This window comes from Chiloscyllium punctatum, chromosome 16 (assembly GCF_047496795.1).
Source record: "Chiloscyllium punctatum isolate Juve2018m chromosome 16, sChiPun1.3, whole genome shotgun sequence".
Lineage (NCBI taxonomy): Eukaryota > Metazoa > Chordata > Chondrichthyes > Orectolobiformes > Hemiscylliidae > Chiloscyllium > Chiloscyllium punctatum.
This window is the reverse complement of record NC_092754.1, coordinates 41,696,548-41,718,524: the sequence shown is the minus strand read 5'-3', so window position 1 is coordinate 41,718,524 and position 21,977 is coordinate 41,696,548. Positions and strand designations below refer to the sequence as shown.

Below are 21,977 nucleotides of genomic sequence, written 5' to 3'. Positions count from 1 at the left end.
CATCTGTTTCTTCTTATTGACACTGAATCTTAAATCACATCTATACATTTTTAAACAGAGTAACTACAGATCCATTTTATACAGATAATGAATTGAATCTAAAGCCTACCTTGGATGACAAGTTTGGCACTGTCCTGCACTCGCCCAAATGGGTTTGATGCTCTGCAGATATAAACTCCTTCATTTCCTTCTTGTATATTCTCTATTCTGTGAAGATAACAGACAGAGCAATTTCATGCCAGATAAACATCATTCTCAAAAGATAGGAACCCACAAGAAACACAAACCATCTTACTGATTTCACGTCACTGACGGCCGCCATGCCTGTATTGAGGGTGTGCTGCACTGCTGAAGGTATCTTTTTTTTTTGAATGAGATGATAAACCAAGCACCAAACTGTTTTCTCATGGACAGTAAAGGATTTCCTAGTTCTATTTTGAAGAGTAGATAAGTTCTTCTTTGTCTCTTAGCTGCTATTAATCCCTCAATCGTCAGCAATAAAATGGATTATCTTGTTATCAGCACAGTGCTGATTATAGGATGTTTATTGATGATGAAAAATTATGATTACAGTGTCTACAATTCAACAGTTCTTCATTAGCTTTACAGGTGGCCTTAGTTTGTGAAAGGCAATATATAAATGAAAGTCTTCCATTTCATGACATTTATGCGAGAAAATGTAATATTATACCCCAATAAGTTTGGTGTGGCCATTCATATTGCTTTGCTGCAGTTAACTGACCATGTACAAATGCTATTGTCAGTGATTCAGATGGAAAGAAAGGACAAAAATATAACATTTTCCACAAAGATTGCTAAGGTGCTTCTCAGCCAGTGAAACACCTTTGAAGTGCAATCAGTAGGATAACTGAAGGAAGGAATTTTAGATATTCTACACATAGCACTGCATTAAATCACCAGATAATCTGCCTTTTGCTTTGGTTTGAGGGTTAAAAAGCACACTGTCTAAACAGTTATTCTATCTAAGCAGAGCTCTGAGATGCAGAGGGATTTTCATATCCCAGTGCATGAACTGCAAAAGTTTAGTCTGCAGTTACAGCAAGTAATTGGGAAAGTTAATAAAATGTTCTAATTTATTCCAAGCGCAAGAGAATACAAAAACAGGGAGGTTATGCTTGTTACACAATGCACTGGTGAGACCACAACTGAAGGACAACATTGAACAATGAACACTTCATTTCAGGAATCATGTAAATCTGTTGGAAGACGTTCAGAGACATACTAACGAATACGTGGAATGAATGGGCTATGAGAATAGATTGGACAAGCTATTGCTTGTATTCGCTGGAGCTTAAGAGTCACAGCCAACTTGATTTTAACTAATTAAGGGCTGCCCATTTAAACCAGAGTTAAGCAAACTTTTTTCAATTAGAATGTCATGTGCCTTTGGAACTCTTTTCCTGAAAAGACAATAGAAGCAGAATATTTGAATATATTTAAGGCAATGAGGTGAAAAGTTATCAACGGTTCAGCAGGTTTCAATCAGATCAAACCATGATCATATTGAGTGGCCTACACCCATTCCTTGTTGGAAGAAAGTAGCCTACTCCTGGTCATTTTGGTCCTCTATTGTCAACAGAATGCCATTGTTGGGAGAAAAGGCCAACCTTAAGAGTGATAAGAAGTAACAATTCATTAACTTACCTCAAGACTCCTTTATCGATTTTATGATTTGATTGGAATTGTCCTTGCTCCTTAAACCACTGAATCTTGGGTTCTGGGTGACCAGTAGCTGCGCAGGTGAATTCTACTGTGCCACCAATATTGCGTACCTCAATTTGCGGCGATACTTTCACTGCTGGTGGAGCTGATATGACAAACAGGACAAAATGCAGAAAAGAGTTACTGGTTACAATGCACCAACTGCAGAGTGCAAGCCATTACTATTTAATTATCCCTTTCTACCATTATCTACTCCAATCCAAGCATGTATTAATGGATGGCTAATGGAGGATTCTTCAGAGCAACATTAAACACGACACATAGAGGAGTTTCAACTATTCTTTGAATTGCTGCATTGTAACTTGGACCGTGTAAGAACTTTATTGTTATTTATTGCAGTTTCACAAAATTGTACACTCGGAGATCCAGGAAAACAAGATCTAAAGTCAGGTTACACAATGATATTGTAACACAGATATCATACATTCTAACAGTGGATATATATATATTTCTTAAAATCTATGTAGCTGGAGTAAGGAAAAGAACCAAGTTTGCTGGTTAGTCAAATAATGTTACATTTGAATTAAGATTAAACCCAGATAAAATTTCTACATGCCTTGGTACAATAACCATTCAGCAATCTGTTAGCAGATTATTGTAACAAAGAGGACATTGAACAAATACATTAATCCAGAATGAATGAATTGTGTATTTAAACTATCCTCAGGGGAGCTCAAAATGCACAACAACATATTTGTACACTGTGCATGTGTCAACCTTGGGGGTAAAAAATGTGCTTGAGAATAATAGATGTGAGCTGTTGTACTGAGAGCTTTCATGAGAGTTGTGAATGCCTATTTTTGAGATTGCACCAATTTCTCTCCCATTAGTAGAGTACAAGGCTACTGCCCTAGTGCCACTGGCCCAAATCCCACCTCAGATAGCTGGTGGATATAAATTCAATTAATAAATCTGGAATAGAAATCTCTCCTCTGTAATGGTGACCATGTAATCATTATCGGTTGTTGTAAAACCCACCTGGACTAACTAATCTTCTAACTAATCTGGCACCTTAGTCAGTCTGGTCTACAGCTCACTCCAGACACACAGCAATGTTGTCAACAGCTAATTAATTGCCCTCTGAAATGGCCCAGCGAGCCACTCAGATCAAAGCATATTAGGGATAGTCCACAAAGGCTTGCCTTGAGGCCAGTGTTATGGACCAGGCGACACCCCCTCAAAATGTTTTAAGAAGGTAACCCAGATCTGAACTTTTTACGTTTTTAGAAGATGCAAAGTGGATATTCCAGGATTGATGAAACTGGTCAAACCATTCAGCTTTAAACAAAACAATTTATTTAAACAATACAGACGAAACAAAACAAATGAAAACATAATTTAGAAGAACAACCTATTTGATAACCCAACTGGCACAATATTGCAACTTAACGAAACTGTTCCAATCCCTGCAACATCTGATAAATACATCCCTTGGCAAAAGGTACATTCAAACAGAGGTTCTTACAGGCAGGAGAAGTTTCAGAGAGAAAGTTCAGGCAAGCAACATCTGTTGAAGCATGGAACCTCTTTTCATTGCAGCTGCTTCTCTAGGTCCCCAGCAGTTTCTTGACTTCTTGCTAAAACAAACCAAACTAAGAATAAACCTGAACTGGGAGAACTGGCCGCTCCCCTGCCACTGTTGTAAAGTAGCCATTTCCAGACATATCAGAACCTCTTGCCTTTATGATCCCTCTTCAAAAAAAACAAGGAAAACATAACCTTGTTCAAGCTGCAGGTGTAGTGTCATCAAACCAGAAATAATCTGAATTATTGAGACCAATCAAATTCTTCTGCTCCTTTTCCTTCTTCAGTGAAATGTTGATGAAATCCATCTTGTAAATGGTTTGTGTTAAAACATCTTCAGAATGCGGTCAAGTTTCTTCTTCTGGGTCCTACAATGTAGCAGGACATTTTTCTGTAGTTTTAGGCCTGTTTAAGCTTGAGATGCTCATTGGCTGTGTCACAACAACTTATCTGATGCTAGTTCAATGCAAACATTCTCTGGCAGACTATCAAGGCGATTATCAGGAAACAAAAAAATGTTTTGTTTTATTTGAAAAGCTCCAAGCTTACTTGGGGCAGTTGACAGTGATCACTAGCTCATGTTTTCTGCTGAACTGCAAACTGACAGTCACAACAGTGAAAGCTGATTTTCATAACTTTTTTCATGTCGTGCCAAAAAGTAATTAAGGTGGGGGTGCAGAGGGATAAAACTAACACCTTTGCTTCAGTACAGAATACTCTGTAGAGAGCAGAAGGTCAGAAGGGATGGTTGAAGAAAGGTCACTGGATCTGAAATGTTAACTCTGCTCTCTCTCCACAGATGTTAGCAATTTTTGTTTTCCAATATCTGCAGTTTTGTTTTTAAAATGGATGGTCCAGTTCTGGGTGCTGCATTTTAGGATTTGAGAAGGGATCTGCTGAAGATGGCCCTAAGGATGAGGAACTTTAGTCATGGAGACAAGATTAGGGAAGATGGGATCTGTTTTCCTTGGAGAAAGAAAGCTAGGAGTTCTGATTCAGGTGCTCAAAATTCACGACGGTGTCTGGACGTTGGATACAAGAAAGGATTCCTCAGTTGGTGGGATGGTTTAGAGCCAGAGGGCGCAGATTTAAGGCGATTGAAAAAAGGAGCAATAGCAACTCGAGGAAAAGCCTTTTCATTCAGCAGTGGTTAGGATCTTCAATGCATTGCCTGAGTGTGGTGAAGGCAAGTTCAAACGAGAAGTTTAAGAGGAAAGTAGACTGTGATCCTGTATGAAGGCACTTTATATTTAATACTATCCATAGGACTTGTGTTCTGAAGGATTGTAGATAAAAGATTTATTTCAAATTTCATGGAAATGCTTTGAGTTTATTTTTTAACAGTGATCATTGAAACTTCACTGTGTACATTGGGAAAAATCGCATGACTATTGATAACGTTGCTGTAGTCAATGCCGGGACTGTTTGCAGCAGTGATTGGCTTGGAGAAGGCTGTTGTTCCAGCTGGTTCAGTTGAAGAGAACCCTGCCAACAATCTTCTCAGCTGAACTCTCACATTTCCACAAAGTAAGCCCTTGTTCTGAGTTCACCAATTTGTTGTCCTGAAAAGGTGTGGCTGAAACAGCACCAAAGATTGCACTTCCTCAGCAAGCTGTGTCTGCAGGGCTTCAGAGTTAACTGCCCATGATAAAACACTTGACCACGCATGCCAGGATCTCGGATCAACAGATTCCAGTTCACTACTGTTTTACCTTCAAGAATATTCCATTGGAACAAGTTCAGAGAAAATTTATTCGACTAATACCTGCAATGAGCAGATTGCCTCAGGTAAGGACAGACTAGGCTTGTATCCAACAAAGTTCAGCAGAATCAGAACATATTCGATGCTCTATGTTCAGAGATGATCTAATTGAAACATAAGACCCTGAGGGGACTTGAATGGATGGGTGTGGAAAGAGTTTTCCTCTTTAGGGAGAATCTAGAACGAGGGTCATAGTTTACAAAGAACAAAGATAATTACAGCACAGAAACAGGCCTTTTGGTCTCCAACCTGCACCAATCCAGATCCTTTAACTAAACCTGTCAACTATTTTCTAAGGATCTGTACCCTTCTACTCTCTGCCCACTCATGTATCTGTCTAGACACATCTTAAATGAGGCTTTAGTGCCCACATTTACCAGCTTCACTGGCAACGTGTTCCAGGCACCCACCACCCTCTGTGTAAAGAACTTTCCACACATACCTCCTGTAAACCTTTCCCCTCTTAGTTTGAACATGTTTAAAAATAAAGGGTCAGCCATTTAAAACAGAGTTGAGGGAACATTTGTTTTCTCTCTGAGGAACGGGAGTATTTGGATTTCTCTTCCTCAAAAGGCAGTCGACGCAGAATCTTTAAATAGGTTTAAGGCAGAAACAGATAAGATTCTTGATGAGGATGAAAGAATTTTGGGGCTGTGCAGGAATGCAGGGCAGCCCAGTGGCTCAGTGGTTAACACTGCTGCCTCACAGCACCAGGGACCAGGGTTTGATTCCAGCCTCGGGCAACTGTCTGTGCGGAGTTTGCACATTCTCCCAGTGTCTGCCCTGGTTTCCCCCCCACAATCCAAAGATGGGTAGATTAGGTGAGTTGGCCATGCTAAATTGCCCAGAGTATCGAGGGATGTGCAGGCTAAGTGGATTAGCCATGGGAAATGTAGGGTGGGTCTGGTTGGGATGCTCTTTGAAGGGTCAATGTGGACTCGAAAGGCATGTGGATTATGTGGGAAGCAAGAGAGGAAATTGCAGTACCGTTGGCAATGATCTTCTCGTCTTCACTGGCAACGGGGGTGGTACCAGGGGACTGGAGAGTAGCGAATGTTGTGCCCCTGTTCAAAAAAGGGAATAGGGATAACCCCGGGAATTACAGGCCAGTTAGTCTTACTTCTGTGGTAGGCAAAGTAATGGAAAGGGTACTGAGGGATAGGATTTACGAGTATCTGGAACGGCACTGCTTGATTAGGGACAGCCAGCACGGATTTGTGAAGGGTAGGTCTTGCCTTACAAGTCTTATTGAATTCTTCGAGGAGGTGACCAAGCATGTGGATGAGGGTAGAGCAGTGGATGTAGTGTACATGGATTTTAGTAAGGCATTTGATAAGGTTCCCCATGGTAGGCTTATGCGGAAAGTCAGGAGGCATGGGATAGAGGGAAATTTGGCCAATTGGATAGAAAACTGGCTAACCGGTCGAAGTCAGAGAGTGGTGGTAGATGGTAAATATTCAGCATGGAGTCCAGTTACAAGTGGAGTTCCGCAGGGATCAGTTCTGGGTCCTCTGCTGTTTGTAATTTTTATTAATGACTTAGATGAGGGAGTCGAAGGGTGGGTCAGTAAATTTGCAGATGATACAAAGATAGGTGGAGTTGTGGACAGTGAGGAGGGCTGTTGTCGGCTGCAGAGGGACTTAGATATGATGCAGAGCTGGGCTGAGGAGTGGCAGATGGAGTTCAACCCTGCCAAGTGTGAAGTTGTCCATTTTGGAAGAACAAATAAGAATGCGGAATACAGGGTTAATGGTAGGGTTCTTGGTCAGGTGGAGGAACAGAGGGATCTTGGGGTCTATGTACATAGATCTTTGAAGGTTGCCACTCAGGTGGATAGAGTTTGTAAGAAGGCCTATGGAGTATTATCGTTCATTAGCAGAGGGATTGAATTCAAGAGTCGTGAGGTGATGTTGCAGCTGTACAGGACTTTGGTTAGGCCACATTTGGAGTACTGTGTGCAGTTCTGGTCGCCTCACTTTAGGAAAGATGTGGAAGCTTTGGAGAGGGTGCAGAGAAGATTTACCAGGATGTTGCCTGGAATGGAGAGTAGGTCATACGAGGATAGGTTGAGAGTTCTCGGCCTTTTCTCGTTGGAACGGCGAAGGATGAGGGGTGACTTGATAGAGGTTTATAAGATGATCAGAGGAATAGATAGAGTAGACAGTCAGAAACTTTTTCCCCGGGTACAACAGAGTGTTACAAGGGGACATAAATTTAAGGTGAAGGGTGGAAGGTATAGGGGAGATGTCAGGGGTGGGTTCTTCACCCAGAGAGTGGTGGGGGCATGGAATGCGCTGCCCGTGGGAGTGGTAGAGTCAGATTCATTGGCGACCTTTAAGCGGCATTTGGATAGGTACATGGATGGGTGCTTAATCTAGGATAGAAGTTCGGCACAACATCGTGGGCCGAAGGGCCTGTTCTGTGCTGTATTGTTCTATGTTCTATGTTCTATGTTCTAAATGACCTGCTTCCACATTGTAGGGATTCTATGATTTTATGATTGTAGAGATGAAATTAAAATCAGATCAGCTATGATTTTATTGGATGGCAGAGCAGGCTGGAAGGGCTGAGTGGTCAATTCTTGTCCCTTGTTTGTCAGTAAACAAGCTTTGTTTTGAAAATGAACCAATAATAGTGTTTATTCAGAAACATGGTTGATAGATCTTGTTGTATAAAACCCAGTAAAAATAAGGTACTCAACTGGTCATCTCAAAAAAGTACTTTCATTTTATACTGCGTCCTGTGGAACAGTGTGACAAGGGTGAGAGAAGGCTCCTCTGGCAAAGTGAAAATGTGCAGGGTTATGGGGAGAAGTTGGGGAAAGAGATCTGTACAGACAAGATGGACTTCCTGACTATGATTCTGGCTATGTCAGAGAATCATATCTCACTGGAATATCACCAGCATTCACTGGAGAAATCTTCTTTGGGGAAAATAAGCCTCAAATAAAACTGACCCAATTGAGGCTCATGAGCTCTCCCAGTGTATGATGGGAATAAGCAAAAGGCGTACAGCTTCGTGGGTAGCTTGGCTTCACTTGCTATCTCTTGCAGATTGGTAGGAATCCTGTGAACTGACTGAAGTTCTGTTGTAAATATAAAACTTTTAGGCAAAAATAAATAAGTAATTAGATTACAGGTTGCACAGAGTTAAAAATCACACAACACCAGGTTATAGTCCAACAGGTTTAAGTGGAAGCACACTAGCTTTCGGAGCGACGCTCCTTCATCAGGTGATAGTGGAGGACTCAATCCTAACACAGAATTTATAGCAAAAATTTACAGTGTGATGTAACTGAAATTACACATTGATAAAATGATTGTCTGTTAGAATACAATGATAGTTTCACTTCTTTCATGTGTAAATCACAAAACCTTGTTTTTTAAAAAAAAGGTTGCATTCTCGGGTTAGCTGTTAACAATGGTGATAGCAAAACAATATGGTGAAGGTGTTGGCCCCCTGTGTTCTCTGTCTATGGCATCATGGCATAGACAGAGAACACAGGGGTCCAACACCCCCTCCCTCCTCTAGCTTATCGCTCCACACTTCAGGCTCACTGCCTTTATTCCTGATGAAGGGCTTTTGCCCAAAACATCGATTTTGAAGCTACTTGGATGCTGCCTGAACTGCTGTGCTCTTCCAGCACCACTAATCCAGAATCTGGTTTCCAGCATCTGCAATCATTGTTTTTACCTTCAGTATTTGTCTAGCCATCATCATTGTTAACAGCTAACCTGAGAATGCAACTTTTTAAAAAAAAGGTTTTGTGATTTATACATGAAAGAAGTGAAACTATCACTGTATTCTAACAGAGGAAAGGCTTAACAATCAATTTTTCAATGTATAATTTCAGTTATATCACACTGTAAATTTTTGCTATAAATTCTGCGTTAGGATTGAGCCCTCCACCATCACCTGATGAAGGAGCGTCGCTCCAAAAACTAGTGTGCTTCCAATTAAACCTGTTGGACTATAACCTGGTATTGTGTGATTTTTGACTTTGTACACCCCAGTCCAACACCGGCATCTCCAAATCAAGGTTGCACAGAGATCTCTGTACCAGTTGGGAAAAGCAAGACTGACTGACCTGTAAATCTGGCAGACCTTTTAAATGTTCTCCCATCTCTATGCCTATTCATGGCTGCCTCCTCAGTGGGTTTCATTGGTAAGGCTTGGGATTCAGCTCCCTGCACACAGGAATTGGGGTGGGGGCGAGCTCCATGACTTCTTTTTTGCTCCTATCTTGAGGAAGTGGGATCTCTGTGCATGTATTCAACATCCAACCACCAACATTGGCTCCGACAACAAACAAGAGCATTACAGAGCCTCCACTCCTTCCAGAGATCCCGGTCTCTGTTGTCCCATCAGCATCCCACATTAGACACGGAAACAGGGGAAATTCAGCCACAACAAATTCAGAAAGCCAGACTGATGAACAAACTTCATCATTATTTCTTGCACCTTCAGTTGTGTTTCGTAGCAATTCAATTGCTGAGTAGAAATGTAGGATATAGGACCTTGTAAAGGGGGCAATAACTTGAATATCACTGGTTTGAATTCAACATCTAGCCATCAGTTATTTCTGCCTTGATCAGAAGACTTTCACCAATCTCAACCCAGGATAATAAATCAACCCCCGTTTTAATTAGGAGCTAGGGCATTTGAGAATTCAAGCATTGCCTTCTGGAATCAATGGGGCCATTATTCCATTGTGTTGTGCCCGTTCTTTCAAACAGCTACCAATTCATCCCAATCTCCCTTTGCTACTACACTGCTTGGTTGAGGAAGCTCTGGATGTGCTGTACTCTACCATTAACACCCTGGAGATGGAACACCCCGCGGCCTGTTTATTGTGACTTCAATCAAGCCAATCTAAGGAAGGTGTTGCCCAAGTACCACCAGAATATTACCTGCCCCACCAGGGGTCCGAACATTTTAGACCACTGCTACATCACTGTGAAAGATGCCTACCACTCCATCCCCATCCTCATTTTGGGAAGTCCGACCACAATGCCGTGCCTCTTCTCCCGGCTTACAGGCAAAAGCTCAAGCAGGAGACCTCCCTCGCAGATACAGGTCCAGTGCTGGTCGGAGGAGGCAGAGAATCAACTCTGGTGCTGTCAGGATTGGCTGATCAGGCCATGTTCAAGCTGTCTGCAGGTACCTTGGACGAGTACGCCACCACCATCACAGACTTTATCAGCAAGTGTGTGGAGGACTGCATACTGAGGAAGTCAATCCAGGTGTTCCCCAACAGGAAACCCTGGATGAATCAGGACATACAGAACCTGCTAAAAACCAGGCGTGAGGCCTTCAGATCAGGAGACCCATCAAATATAAACAATCCAAGTATGACATTTGCAGAGTCATTAAGACAGCCAAGGACCAATTCTGATCCAAACTAGAGACCCAGACAGACACTCGGCGACTATGGTAAGGGCTGAATGACATCACAGGTTCTAAAAAGAGACTGTGCAAGATAGCAGACAATGACATATCCCTCCCAGATCATCTCAACGCCTTCTATGCTCGCTTTCAGCGGAGAGATAACACCTGTTCCGACAAGTCCTGATGAACCTATACTAACAATCATTGCATCAGAGGTCAGATCAGGTTTCCTTTGTGTGAATCCAAGGAAAGTGATGGGATCAGATGGAGTACCAGGCCGGGCACTCAGAGCATGCACAGGTCGACTGGCAGAGGTGTTCTCGGACATCTTCAACCTCTCCCTGCAGCAGGCCACTGACCCTGCCTGTTTCAAGAGGGCCAATATCACCCCTGTGTCTAAGAAGGCTCATGCAGCATGTCTCAATGACTACCGCCCAGTGGCCCCAACCTCAGTGGTCATGCAGTGCTTTGAAAGGCTGGTCATGGTATTAATCAACTCTAGCCTCCCCACTACTATTGACCCACTCCAATTTGCCTATCAGACCAACAGATCTATGTCAGATGCCATGTCACTTGCCCTTCACTTCTCCCTAGAACATCTTGACACCAAGAACACCTATGTAAGAATCCTACTCATTGATTACAGTTCAGCCTTCAACACTACTATCCCCTCGAGACGGATTACTAAACTTAGTGATCACAAACTAAGCCCACTGTCTGCAACTGGATCCTCAGTTTCCTGACCCACAGGCCACAATTAGTGAAGATTTGGGTCAATATTTCATCCTCACTAACACTCAACACTGGAGCCCCCCAGGGGTACGTATTCAGCCCCCTACTGTACTCACTGTATACCCATGACTGCGTCACCAAATACCAGATTAATGCCATTTACAAGTTCGTTGATGACACCACCATAGTCAGTCGAATCTCAGATGACGACGAAACAGACTACAGATGGGAGGCGGAAGACCTGGAAAAATAGTGCACTGTGAACAACCTAGCTCTCAATGCCAGCAAAACCAAGGAATTCATTATTGACTTTCTGCGGGATGTTACTCATGCCCCCTACGCACTAACAGCACAAAGGTGGAACGAGTGGAGATTGTCAAGCTCCTGGGAATTATCATCCATAACAAGCTTTGTTGGACTCTTCATGTGGACGCACTGGTTACAAAGGCCCCACAATGTCTATTCTTCCTCAGGCAGCTGAGGAAATTTGGCATGACGGCGAATACCCTTGCCAATTTTTATAGGTGCACCACCGAGCGCATTCTGTCTGAATGTATCACTACCTGGTAATGGCAACTGTACTATTCAAGATTGGAGACGGTTACAGAGAGTGGTGAACTCAGCCCGGACAATCACAAAGGTGAACCTCCAACCTATAGAATCCATCTACTAGGCCCGCTGTCAAGGAAAGGCCATGAGCATTGTTAAAGGTCCATCCCATCCTGGCAATGTTTTTCTACAACCTCTACCATCGGGGAGAAGGTACAGAAGCCTGAACATACGCATTAGCCGGTTTTGTAACAGTTTCTGCCCTACTGTTAGAATACTGAATGGACTCCCAAACTCTTAACATTCACCTGTACCTGTGTTTTTGTCTTTGCCGCTGTTTACCTATTATTTACTTATCTATGTGACCTGCCTGTATTGCTCACAAGACAAAGCTTTTCACTGTGCCTCAGCACACATGACAACAAATTCAATTCAATTCAATGCTTTGCAAAGTTTACGCCTTCAGGTACTTATCAATTTGTTTTGAAAGTTTAGTATAAAAGAAGTGCAGGAAGGATGAGAAGTAAATAAACTGTGTAATTGATTTTACTTACATTTCACATGCACTGTTGAAATTGCATCACTTTGACCAACTTTGTTCTTCACTAGACAGCGGTACTTTCCTGAATCCGATACAACGGCAAGATTGATTTGCAGGAACCCATTGCGCATCACAGCCCTGCTCGGCAAACTTCCATTCAACTTGGACCATTCATATGTTATTGGGGGAGTTCCTTGGGACAGACAGTGTAATCGGATGATCTCACCGACCCTTACAGTGACAACCTCTTGGTCAAAGGTGGCATATGGTGCAGCTAAGGAACAAGATAAATTTGCATTACCTCAAAAGTGACTTTGGATGTTAACTAAATAATTACCAAATTATTACTGTTAATGAAGATTTGTGATTACTGTGTGTTCACAAGTGGCTGATAGTTATTAATCAAGTTGTCCACAGGTCTTCAGTTCTACAAGGAACTGTGAAGACTTATTTTTTGCTTTTGATTTTTAAAGTTGTGGACTAAAATGAGAAAGATCTATTGTAAAAACCAAGTGTTTTGAGGGGTTGCTGCATGTTTTGAAAGACAAGTAATCTGACCTTCATGACAACTATTATGCAAACAAGCATTAATTGAGGTGATTACCGACAAACATAGATCAAGGGGTTGTGTATACAGCTGCTGCTCTGGGTAGCAACAAGACATTGGCTGGTCCATGGACTAGTGACTAGTCATCAATGATAAAAGCCTTTTGCCTGCCTCTCCCACCAAGTGATTAGTTCTGTTAACTGAACAGCTTAGTTTTGGAATAAGGTAGAGAGTGTGCTTTGAGCTCCACCAGCTCAGGAGCTGCCTTTCTGTTCTCTGCAGTCAAAACCTATTTTAAATCTCTAGAAAACCAGTTTAACTTTCTTTCTGTTGTAAGCTATGACTTTTAACTGATAAGTCAATTTTTTTAAGTCAACCAGTCACTTGTGTCTCTTGCAAACCAATGGAAGCATCCAGAGATGGGTGACTGAAAGCAATATGCTGACCACTGTATGAATCATATTGGCCATCCTAGAAACCAACAATAGGAATTACTGAACACCCTCCCAGTTTTCCTTTGTCATATCCTATTTTACCTTTTTTTTAATCTTTCTGTGTGTGAAAAACTGAGTTTAGAAAGAGATTAGGATTTGAATTGGGAGTGGTATATGCAGACAGCTTAAATCTACATACCTGTTGCTAAAGTCTAATTACTTGCCATAAATAGGAATTCAATCAATCTGGGTTTGGATATCAGGGAAACTGTTTTTCATACTTATTTTAAAATCTTTAACTTATGGGAAGACTCTGGGAAAAGTGGGATTTGATTTCCAGCGTGCTACTCCAGCAAGATACATTTAAACACATCAAAATATTTGGCCAGACTCTTATTGGTGTGTAAAGATTGAATGTTCAAGGCAAATTTCAAAACTCTAGTGCATAAGCATGACTGACAGCAAGGAGTACCACTACACTGTAGGGTCCTGCCCTTTGCAGGGTTCATTAGCTCAGATGAATGTTGAAGTGCCCACAGCTTTGCCTGAAGAAAAGCAAGGAATTCTGGTTCTCTGGACAACTCTCTCCTCTCAAACATAGCAAGAAGCTGACAGATTATTTACTTCATCGCTGTTTGTAGGATTTGTTGAGTGGCTAACAGCTGCCTTATGTGTCTACAATCAGCCAATATCCTTCAAAAGCGAATTTAATGCTTGTGAATTGCTCCAAGATTTTTCTGAGAGATTTGGTAAAGTGCTACATAAATGCAATCATTTATTTCCATTCTTGTTACCAAGGGCAACATAAGACATTCTTGGATTTGACTGGTCACATGTGGCACTTTTGATGCCTGCTGTGCCTTTTGTGGGAACAAATGTTCTAAGTGCAAAAAGGTTTACAATTTCTGAGAATTGCTAATAAAGTAGTTATGTTTGTGGTAAATCAGTGGTGAGCTGAAGAAAATATCCTGGCCTACAGATTTCCCTCAACCAACATCACTGTAAAAAAAAAAGGTCTGGCCATGACTGTTGGTGGGAGCTTGCTGTGCGCAAATTGGCTGCTGAAATTCCTGAACTACAACAGTCACTACACTTCAAAACCTTTTAATTGGTTGGAAAGGGTGTGAGAAGTCCTGAAGTCATGAAACATGTACTGTTAAAACCTTTCCTAATCATTAATCACCCAAGTACTGCTGGTAGAACCATTTCCAGTGAGTTCAAAGTTTCAAAAACACCTCAAAGGATTTCTTCAGGACTCATCGGAATATTGCACACCGCCTAAAAATTCATTGTTTAAAAGTTTTGATGTTCAAAAGAAGGGTAAAACAAATCCTAATGATCAAGTTCTTACTTTCTACATCCAGTGTTATGAACAACTCATTGAATCCAGCGGAATTGGAGGCATTGCAGATGTACTGTCCGGAATCCTGCAGTCCTACGTTAGGAATAACCAAAGATCCATTGGCAATCCTGTGCTGCCACGGCAATGGGGCTCGTAATTTAGACCACTGAATAATCGGAGTTGGGTAACCTACAGAGACCAAAGAGAAGGATTAAGATTTAATCTGGTGAATACATTCAATTACATTCAATTCTCCCTTGTTCCCACAGGACACAGATTGGAGTGTGTCACGCAGTGCTATTGTCACTAGGTCAGATCCAGGGACGCAAGTTAACAATGTCTTGGTACAATAACCATTCAGCAGTCAGTTCTAGAAGGCTATTTTAACAAAGAGGAAGCAGTGACCAAGTTAACTACATCCAGAACGATTGAATTATGTATTTAAACTACTTTCAGCGTGTTCAGAATATTAAGGCAATGGTACAACCTATTTGTACAGCTATGTTTGCGTCAAACCAGGGAAAGAAATTTGAAAATAATAGATGGAAGCTGTTGTGCCAAGAGCTTTCTCAAGGAACACAAACGTGTCTTTGCTGATACTGTCATATGGGGGAAGTGGCGGCATAAAGACCTGGACTAATGCTCTGTGGACAAGGGCTCAAATCACACTTGGCTGAATTTAAATTCAACTTAGTACATAGAGTCATAATCATATAGTGACACAGTAAAGAACCAGAAATTAAAGCTAGTCTTTGTAACGGAATCCACAACAGCTTTCATTAATTGTTGAAAAAAACTCTCCTGTTTCACTAATGTCCTTTAAGGAAGGAAATCTGCCATCCTTACCTGATCTGACCTACATGTGACTCTATACCCACAGCAATGTGGTTAATTCTTAACTGTCCTCTGAAATGACCCAACAAGCCATTCAATTCAAAGACAATTCAGGTTGGACATGACTGGTGGCTCAGCCAGTTACTTGCAAAAGTCTTGCATGCAGTTACTTGTATGTGTGGGGAGCCCCTACACCGATTCAAGCTCATCACCCAACAACTTATCAAGATCAATTCGGGATGGTCTGGTTTAGTCAGGGACACCCACACCCCAAGAAAGAATATAAAAAAAGCAGCATTGTGCAACTTGTACATATGCAGTGAGACCAAATATTTGTCCTGATAGCAATACTTGACTTCCTTACATCTCCATCCTTGCTGTACATTCTTATAGACACAAAGTAATTTAAATGCCTTATAGCATGTTTCCTTAATACAAGTTTTTAATGATTATGTTCATGTCATGGAGAGTGAGATTAGTGGCATCCTATGGCATTCACAGCAGGGCGCATTATTTAAGCCACAGTTGACAATGTCAGACAGTGAAGGAAGCATAATCCTTGATAGAACTTGAACAGCTGTATGACCATCACCGGAGAATCATGGTATCCTTGACGTACCGGTAGCTGAGCAGTGCAGGGTAGCAATTTGTCCTGCTGTGACAGTTAACGATGGCTGTTCGGCAGTGACCTGAGGAGCCTGGGCTCTGGAGGCTGATCGCTCGACTATCACCTCCACCTGAGCATCAACCGTGCCAAACATATTTGAGGATGTGCAGGAGTAGGTCCCAGAATCCTGCAGACGAGCTGAAGAAATCTGAAATTGAAAATTAAATAAATTGTTCAAGGTTATACTGGCATATGTCAAAGAAGCACCATCTTCGTGCTACAATGCCTGGCAAATCCTCTTCATTTCTGTTTGGAGCAATGTCACAAATCATTATTGGAAGAATAATGGGAAATTAATCTTTCCTTGGTGTTCCTCCCTGTAAGTAAAAGCCACAATGTTTAATTTCAGAGGAAGGGAAAGTAAATGCTATCCTCTAATGTGAAGGAATTGAAAGGAAAAGTGAGGATGCTATGCTCCAGTTATAAAGAACACTGGCGAGATTACATTTTGAATACTGTGTCCTTTTGGACACCTTACTGAAGGAAGGATGTAAGCACATTGGAGGTGGTTCAGAAGACGTTCACTGGAATGAGCAGGTTTGTCTTTTGAGAAAGGTTGGACAGGCTGGGATTGTTTCCACTGGAGTTTAGAAGAGCAAGTGGTGCTTTGATTGGCACGTATGAGATGCTAAACAGTCTTGATAATGAATATGTAAAGGATGTTTCCTCCTTGTGCGTTGGTCCAGAACAAGGAGGAACTGTTTTATTGTTAAAGGTTGTTCTTTCACAATGCGGATGAGGAGAACAGAGCAATGCACAACTTCAGAACTCTGCCTTAGAAGAATACTATTAAAGTGGATTTGGATAGATATTTGTTGAGGGAAACAAAGCATTATGGGGAAGGTGTGTATGTGGAATTCAAAAACAAAAACCGTCCAGCCATGATCTTAATGAATGGCAGTGCAGCTCAAAGGGCTGTATGGCTTATTTCTGTTCCTATTTATATTTTTATATTAAGAGAATGGGTTTAATTGGATCAGGCTGTCAGACTTCAATAACTGATTATTTTACAATTTCACACATTATCTAACACATTGATTTAATATTATTTATATTCGACTGTCAGACTTTTGCATTTTGGAAAGCAGAGATGGTTGATATGTGGACATTGCTCAGATGTCAGATGAGAAATGAGAAACTCAAAACAGAGAAGTCCCCATCCAATGACGGGATGGTGTAATTACAGCACCCGACATTTGCTCAGCAGGTTTCTGTTCTGAACTGGGGGAATGTGGAGTTAATGTGATTAACTCTTAAATGTCTTCTGAAATGGTCCAGCCATTCAGGGCAATTAGGGATTGGCAACAAATGCTGGCCTAGTCAGCAAAGCTCTTTTCCCATAAAGGAATAAAGACTAAAAAGGCAATTGTAAAGGGAAAGAGTCAACACAAAAATGGGATGGAAATGCGACAAACAGTGAATGCATATAAAGATTTTAAAAGTGTATCAATTATGATTTGTTAGGAATTTTGAAGGGACATCAGTTTCATTAAGTGATAACTCAATGGTATTCCTTGTTACACACTCACTCGGGATCTCCATTTATATATATTAGGTAATTCTAGACTTGAGTGTAGTTTTAGTTTTAGAAGTAATGGATAGATTTGTAGTGAAGTAGATTGGATCTTTAGGCGTTGCAGATGCCTTTAAGGGCAGGCTAGATAACAGCATGAGAGGGAAAGTGAGCCACAATACATTCGGATACAGTTACAATGGGGGGGGGGGGGGGGGGGGGGAGGGGGACATTTGTGGAGAACACAAACACAAGCAGTTGTTGGGCTGAAACACCTGTTTCTGTAAGCTCTCAAGTAAAGTTAATCTAATTTCCTATTCCTAAAGATACAATGATAATTCAAATACATTTCTTCACTCAGAGGGTGGTGAACCATTGGAATTCTGTACCTCTGACAGCTGGGGTAGCTCAACCACTGAACCAGGTCAAGACAGAAATGATCAGAGTTCTGGATATTAGTGACATCCAGGGATATGGAAATGGTACGGAATATGGAGTAGAAGATAATCTGCTTGAATGGCAGAGCAGGCTCGGTGGCTGAATAGCGTACTCCTATTTCCTGTGTCCCTAAAATAGTTAGAGAAAAGTCACTACCTTCTGTGGTGTGTAACTAGAGGGTGATCAGTAAAGAGGGCTTTGCAGGCAGGCAGTTTATAATGAGGGTGCAGCTTGAGATGTTAATCTATTTCCCCATATTGTGCCAGTACCTGGGGGCTCTGTGCTATCTGAAGAAGTATTTGTAACAGTGTTTGCCATGTGTGCGAGAGAGATAGAGGTACACGAACATCTGCATTTTGTTAGCTATAGCTCAGTGATTTTATAATTCTTAGTGTATAAATGTATAAATTAATGCCAGATGTTTTGGCCTGGGCACAACTAAATTCTGGATAATTTTTTTACTGCCTATGCTAAGTATTGGCATGGAGTTCAAAATGGAGTTTAAATCATGCAGTATTTGCTAAGTAAGTTCAACCAGGGCATTGCCCTCACTGAGAGGTTAACAATGTAAAAGCTTCACATTAAAGATGATGTTTTCTTCAATAGTCAATGAATGGGTAAAGGAGGCCAAACTGTGGCAAACACCATGATAATACTACCACAGAGAGAAGATTCTGGAACATCCTAGCCCCAGCATTCTACCTTCATACCATGAATTGGTGTGGTTAAAGACAATGAGAGAGGGCCCAACGAATGGGTGTTAGTGCTCTACCAGCAATGCCCATGAAACCAGAACGAATAAAATAAATAACAAATAGCACTAGTGGGGTTATAACTGAAGGGAGCTATTATCACATTGAACATGAACTTTTCCTCAACTGAGATACAGTCATAGTCATAGAATCATAGAGATGTATAGCACGGAAACAAACCCTCTGGTCCAACACATCCATGCCGACCAACTATCCTAATCTAATCTCGTCCCATTTGCTAGCACTTGGCCGATATCCCTCTAAACCCTTCCTGTTCATAAACCCATCCAGATGCCTTCTAAGTGCTGTAATTGTACCGGCCTCCACCACTTCCTCTGGCAGCTGAGATGTTCAATAATCTGGACCTGGAGATCCATGCAGTCTGCGCTCAGGCTGGGGCCGAGCCCAGGCAGAGCACTGGGGCCTGGAATTTCTGTCCTGATCCTGCCAACAACTATTCTGTTCTCTGGTTCAAACTGCTCACAACGCTGTCAGAGGAGGCAGTTTGTCAGGGACCAGCTTCTACTCACCGTTAGGATGGGATTGCCTTCCCTCGGCAGGTTGCTCCTTTGCCTGCCGTTGACCCGACGCCAGCTGATTGTCGGCCGAGGTTCACCCATGCCTATACATTCCAGTGTAACAGAATCACCCACACCCAGTCTGACTGGGCCCCTGGGGGAGATGGAAACCGTTGGAGGCCCTAGAAGTAAAGAAAGGGAGAAAGAAACAAAACTTCACTGATCAATCAGACTATGGATTACTTTGTATAAGCCAGGTAGGATCCATCAGATTCCTATTCCAGTGGCCCTTGAAATGTGAGTTTCAAGGCCCATTGAGAATACAGAACAAGCAGCTGGGGTCATGAGCTCTGAGGCTGCATTGGTGGCTGTGGAGCAGATACTGGGATTTGACCGCTCCGGGATCAGCTGTGAGGCTGTGTGTAGTTCCTCGCCACAGGGGGTCTGAGGCTGACACCAACACAGCCTGCAAAATAGTGGTTCCTTTAGTTATTTCTTTTGTACCTCCATCCCTGTTGTTTGGAACCTTATCCTGCTCAACGACTCTTCTCTCAAATCCTTCCCTCATCAATAAAAGTTGTCACTTTGGGGTAGCAACAAGTATGAAGCATTAAAATAGGCTGGAGATAAAATTAGGTGAGGAAACACCATTCAATTCAAATGACAGCTGAATTCTGACGTGGCATACAATTCACTGAGACCTTGTTCAAACAACAGGTTGTATAAGCTGCAATTGGATAAACACCCTATTAGCATCCTTGTGATCAAAATAAATAAACTAGCATGAGCAGAGAGTAAGGAGAGAGATGGCTAAACTGACAATAAAGAAAATAAATCTTTTATAGTTACCACCTCTCAAGCCCTCAGGACATCCCTACGTGCCTCCCAGGCAACCTGCTCCTGTTTATAATACAGCCACTGTTATTATGCAGGAAAATGTGGCAATCAACTCATGTCACAGCAAGATCCCACAACAGCAAATAGATAAATAACTGTTTTAGTCGTAATGGATTGCATTAATGTTCATCAGGACCCCAGCAGAAATTTCATTGTTCTTTCTGGTATAGTGTAATGGGAAATTTTACCCCTCCTGAGAGGGGTCGGACATGATCTCGTGTTTTAACATCTCATCCAAATGATGGGTTTCACTGACGGTGCTGTGTGATGATGCTGTCACTTTAACAAGGCTATTTTGTCTTTGGGTTTTTTTAAAAAACAGAGGTCGAAAAGGCAAAGGTGCCGAAAGGTCTGGAACGAGCCTAGTTTAACAATGGCACGGGAGTGAGCAATTCTCTCAGTTCAGACTTTATCTAGTTTAGTTCAGAATAGCCTACACTGTGCTTTCAAGTGTCAGCCTTGTCTCAATGGTAGCACAGTCATCTCTGAGCCAGAACCTTGTTGGTTCACAAGATGGCAGTCACAAGACACTGGAGTCCAAGGAAGGTTGCAGCTTCAGCAAATATTCCCTGACTGAACTTCTCTCTGAAATCTTTTTTGGATGATGTTCCCTCCTGCCTTTTGCCACGGGGCGCATTTATGGGATGTTACTGGATTGTAACAGCTTCTCAGTTAAGTTGCTGTTCAGGTCAGTTAAGTTTTCCACTAGTTAAGTTATTCTAAATTCTGTTTTCTTTTGTTCGTGTTTCAATTGTAGTGTCTAAATAAGTTATGTTTTTCTTAAAGCCAAGTGGATTGACCAGCTGCATTACACCTGGAACACCCTTCACATCTGCCTTGAAAATAAGAAAAGGGTAGGGTCTATGTTACCTTCTTGGAACATTTTGAGGGGATCTGGCAGTTGGATTGTCAACCTGGATCATATGGTCAAGTTGGAACCCACAGATTCTGGCTCACAGGGTTCACACTGGAACCCACAAGGTTCTACCTTGTGCTACCATTGAGACAAGCTGACACTTGAAAGCAGAGTGCAGGCTATTCCACTGAATTAAGAGGAATAAATATCTTAAATTGGTTTTGACTTTGCTGACAAATAATTTAATTGAAGGAGGAAAAATGATTTTATGTTAAGATTTGCATTATCTAGCTCTGTGTAATTCAGAACCAGCCAAAATCTTTGATATCTTCCAATGAATCTGCGCACTTTGCCAAATGGAAGGTGTACTGACGGGAACCAGTATCCAAATGTTGTCATGACAGCTGGACAGCTTCAGCTGGCCATCGTGCGGTTAAATAACAGCACAGGTAAAGGCAGGCCAATGGTCTTTAAACTTGCCCACCTGCTATTGCAAGTACTTATTCAGCTCTACTTTCGATTTCAAAGACCGAAGTATCTCCCAAGGTTCATTAATTACTGACAGGACTCACAGGACTGAATAATACATGATTTCCATTAAAATCCGTGTTTCTTTTGTTAACCAACATTTTGGATTTACTGGCACTGTCTGTTACCAGCGCTTGCCGATTATGTGAATTTTCTGGGTCAGGAGAATTGAGTTTGGAAAGGGAACTCAGAGAGATGAGGAGTGAACAAATAATTTGGTCATGTGGTACCAGGAAAGTCAATGAAATGCTAAATATTCTTCAGGAAGACACAAATCAAAGGCAAAGGTCACAATGTGAACAATGTACTCAGTTCAGCAACTTTTGGAGAAAATCCAAGGAAACGTACATTATCAGGAGGGAGGAACATTGAGAACTGGCCGACTGTCAGCTGGTGACAAATTGCAGAGATA

At 41.8% G+C, this 21,977-nt stretch overlaps 1 protein-coding gene across 14 annotated transcripts in view; it reads right to left on the bottom strand.

The window, feature by feature from the left end:
• The window catches only part of hspg2 (heparan sulfate proteoglycan 2), a 529,465-nt gene that overhangs the window by 68,802 nt on the left and 438,686 nt on the right, over positions 1-21,977 (bottom strand). For all 14 annotated transcript variants that reach the window (XM_072586792.1, XM_072586797.1, XM_072586801.1 and 11 more), the window contains 6 exons: positions 19,297-19,466; positions 16,016-16,211; positions 14,572-14,751; positions 12,253-12,513; positions 1,666-1,828; positions 110-207 (listed from right to left, as the gene is read on the bottom strand). In XM_072586792.1, coding sequence (XP_072442893.1) covers positions 110-207; positions 1,666-1,828; positions 12,253-12,513; positions 14,572-14,751; positions 16,016-16,211; positions 19,297-19,466 — 1,068 coding nt within the window. The remainder of the gene's footprint in view (positions 1-109; positions 208-1,665; positions 1,829-12,252; positions 12,514-14,571; positions 14,752-16,015; positions 16,212-19,296; positions 19,467-21,977) is intronic.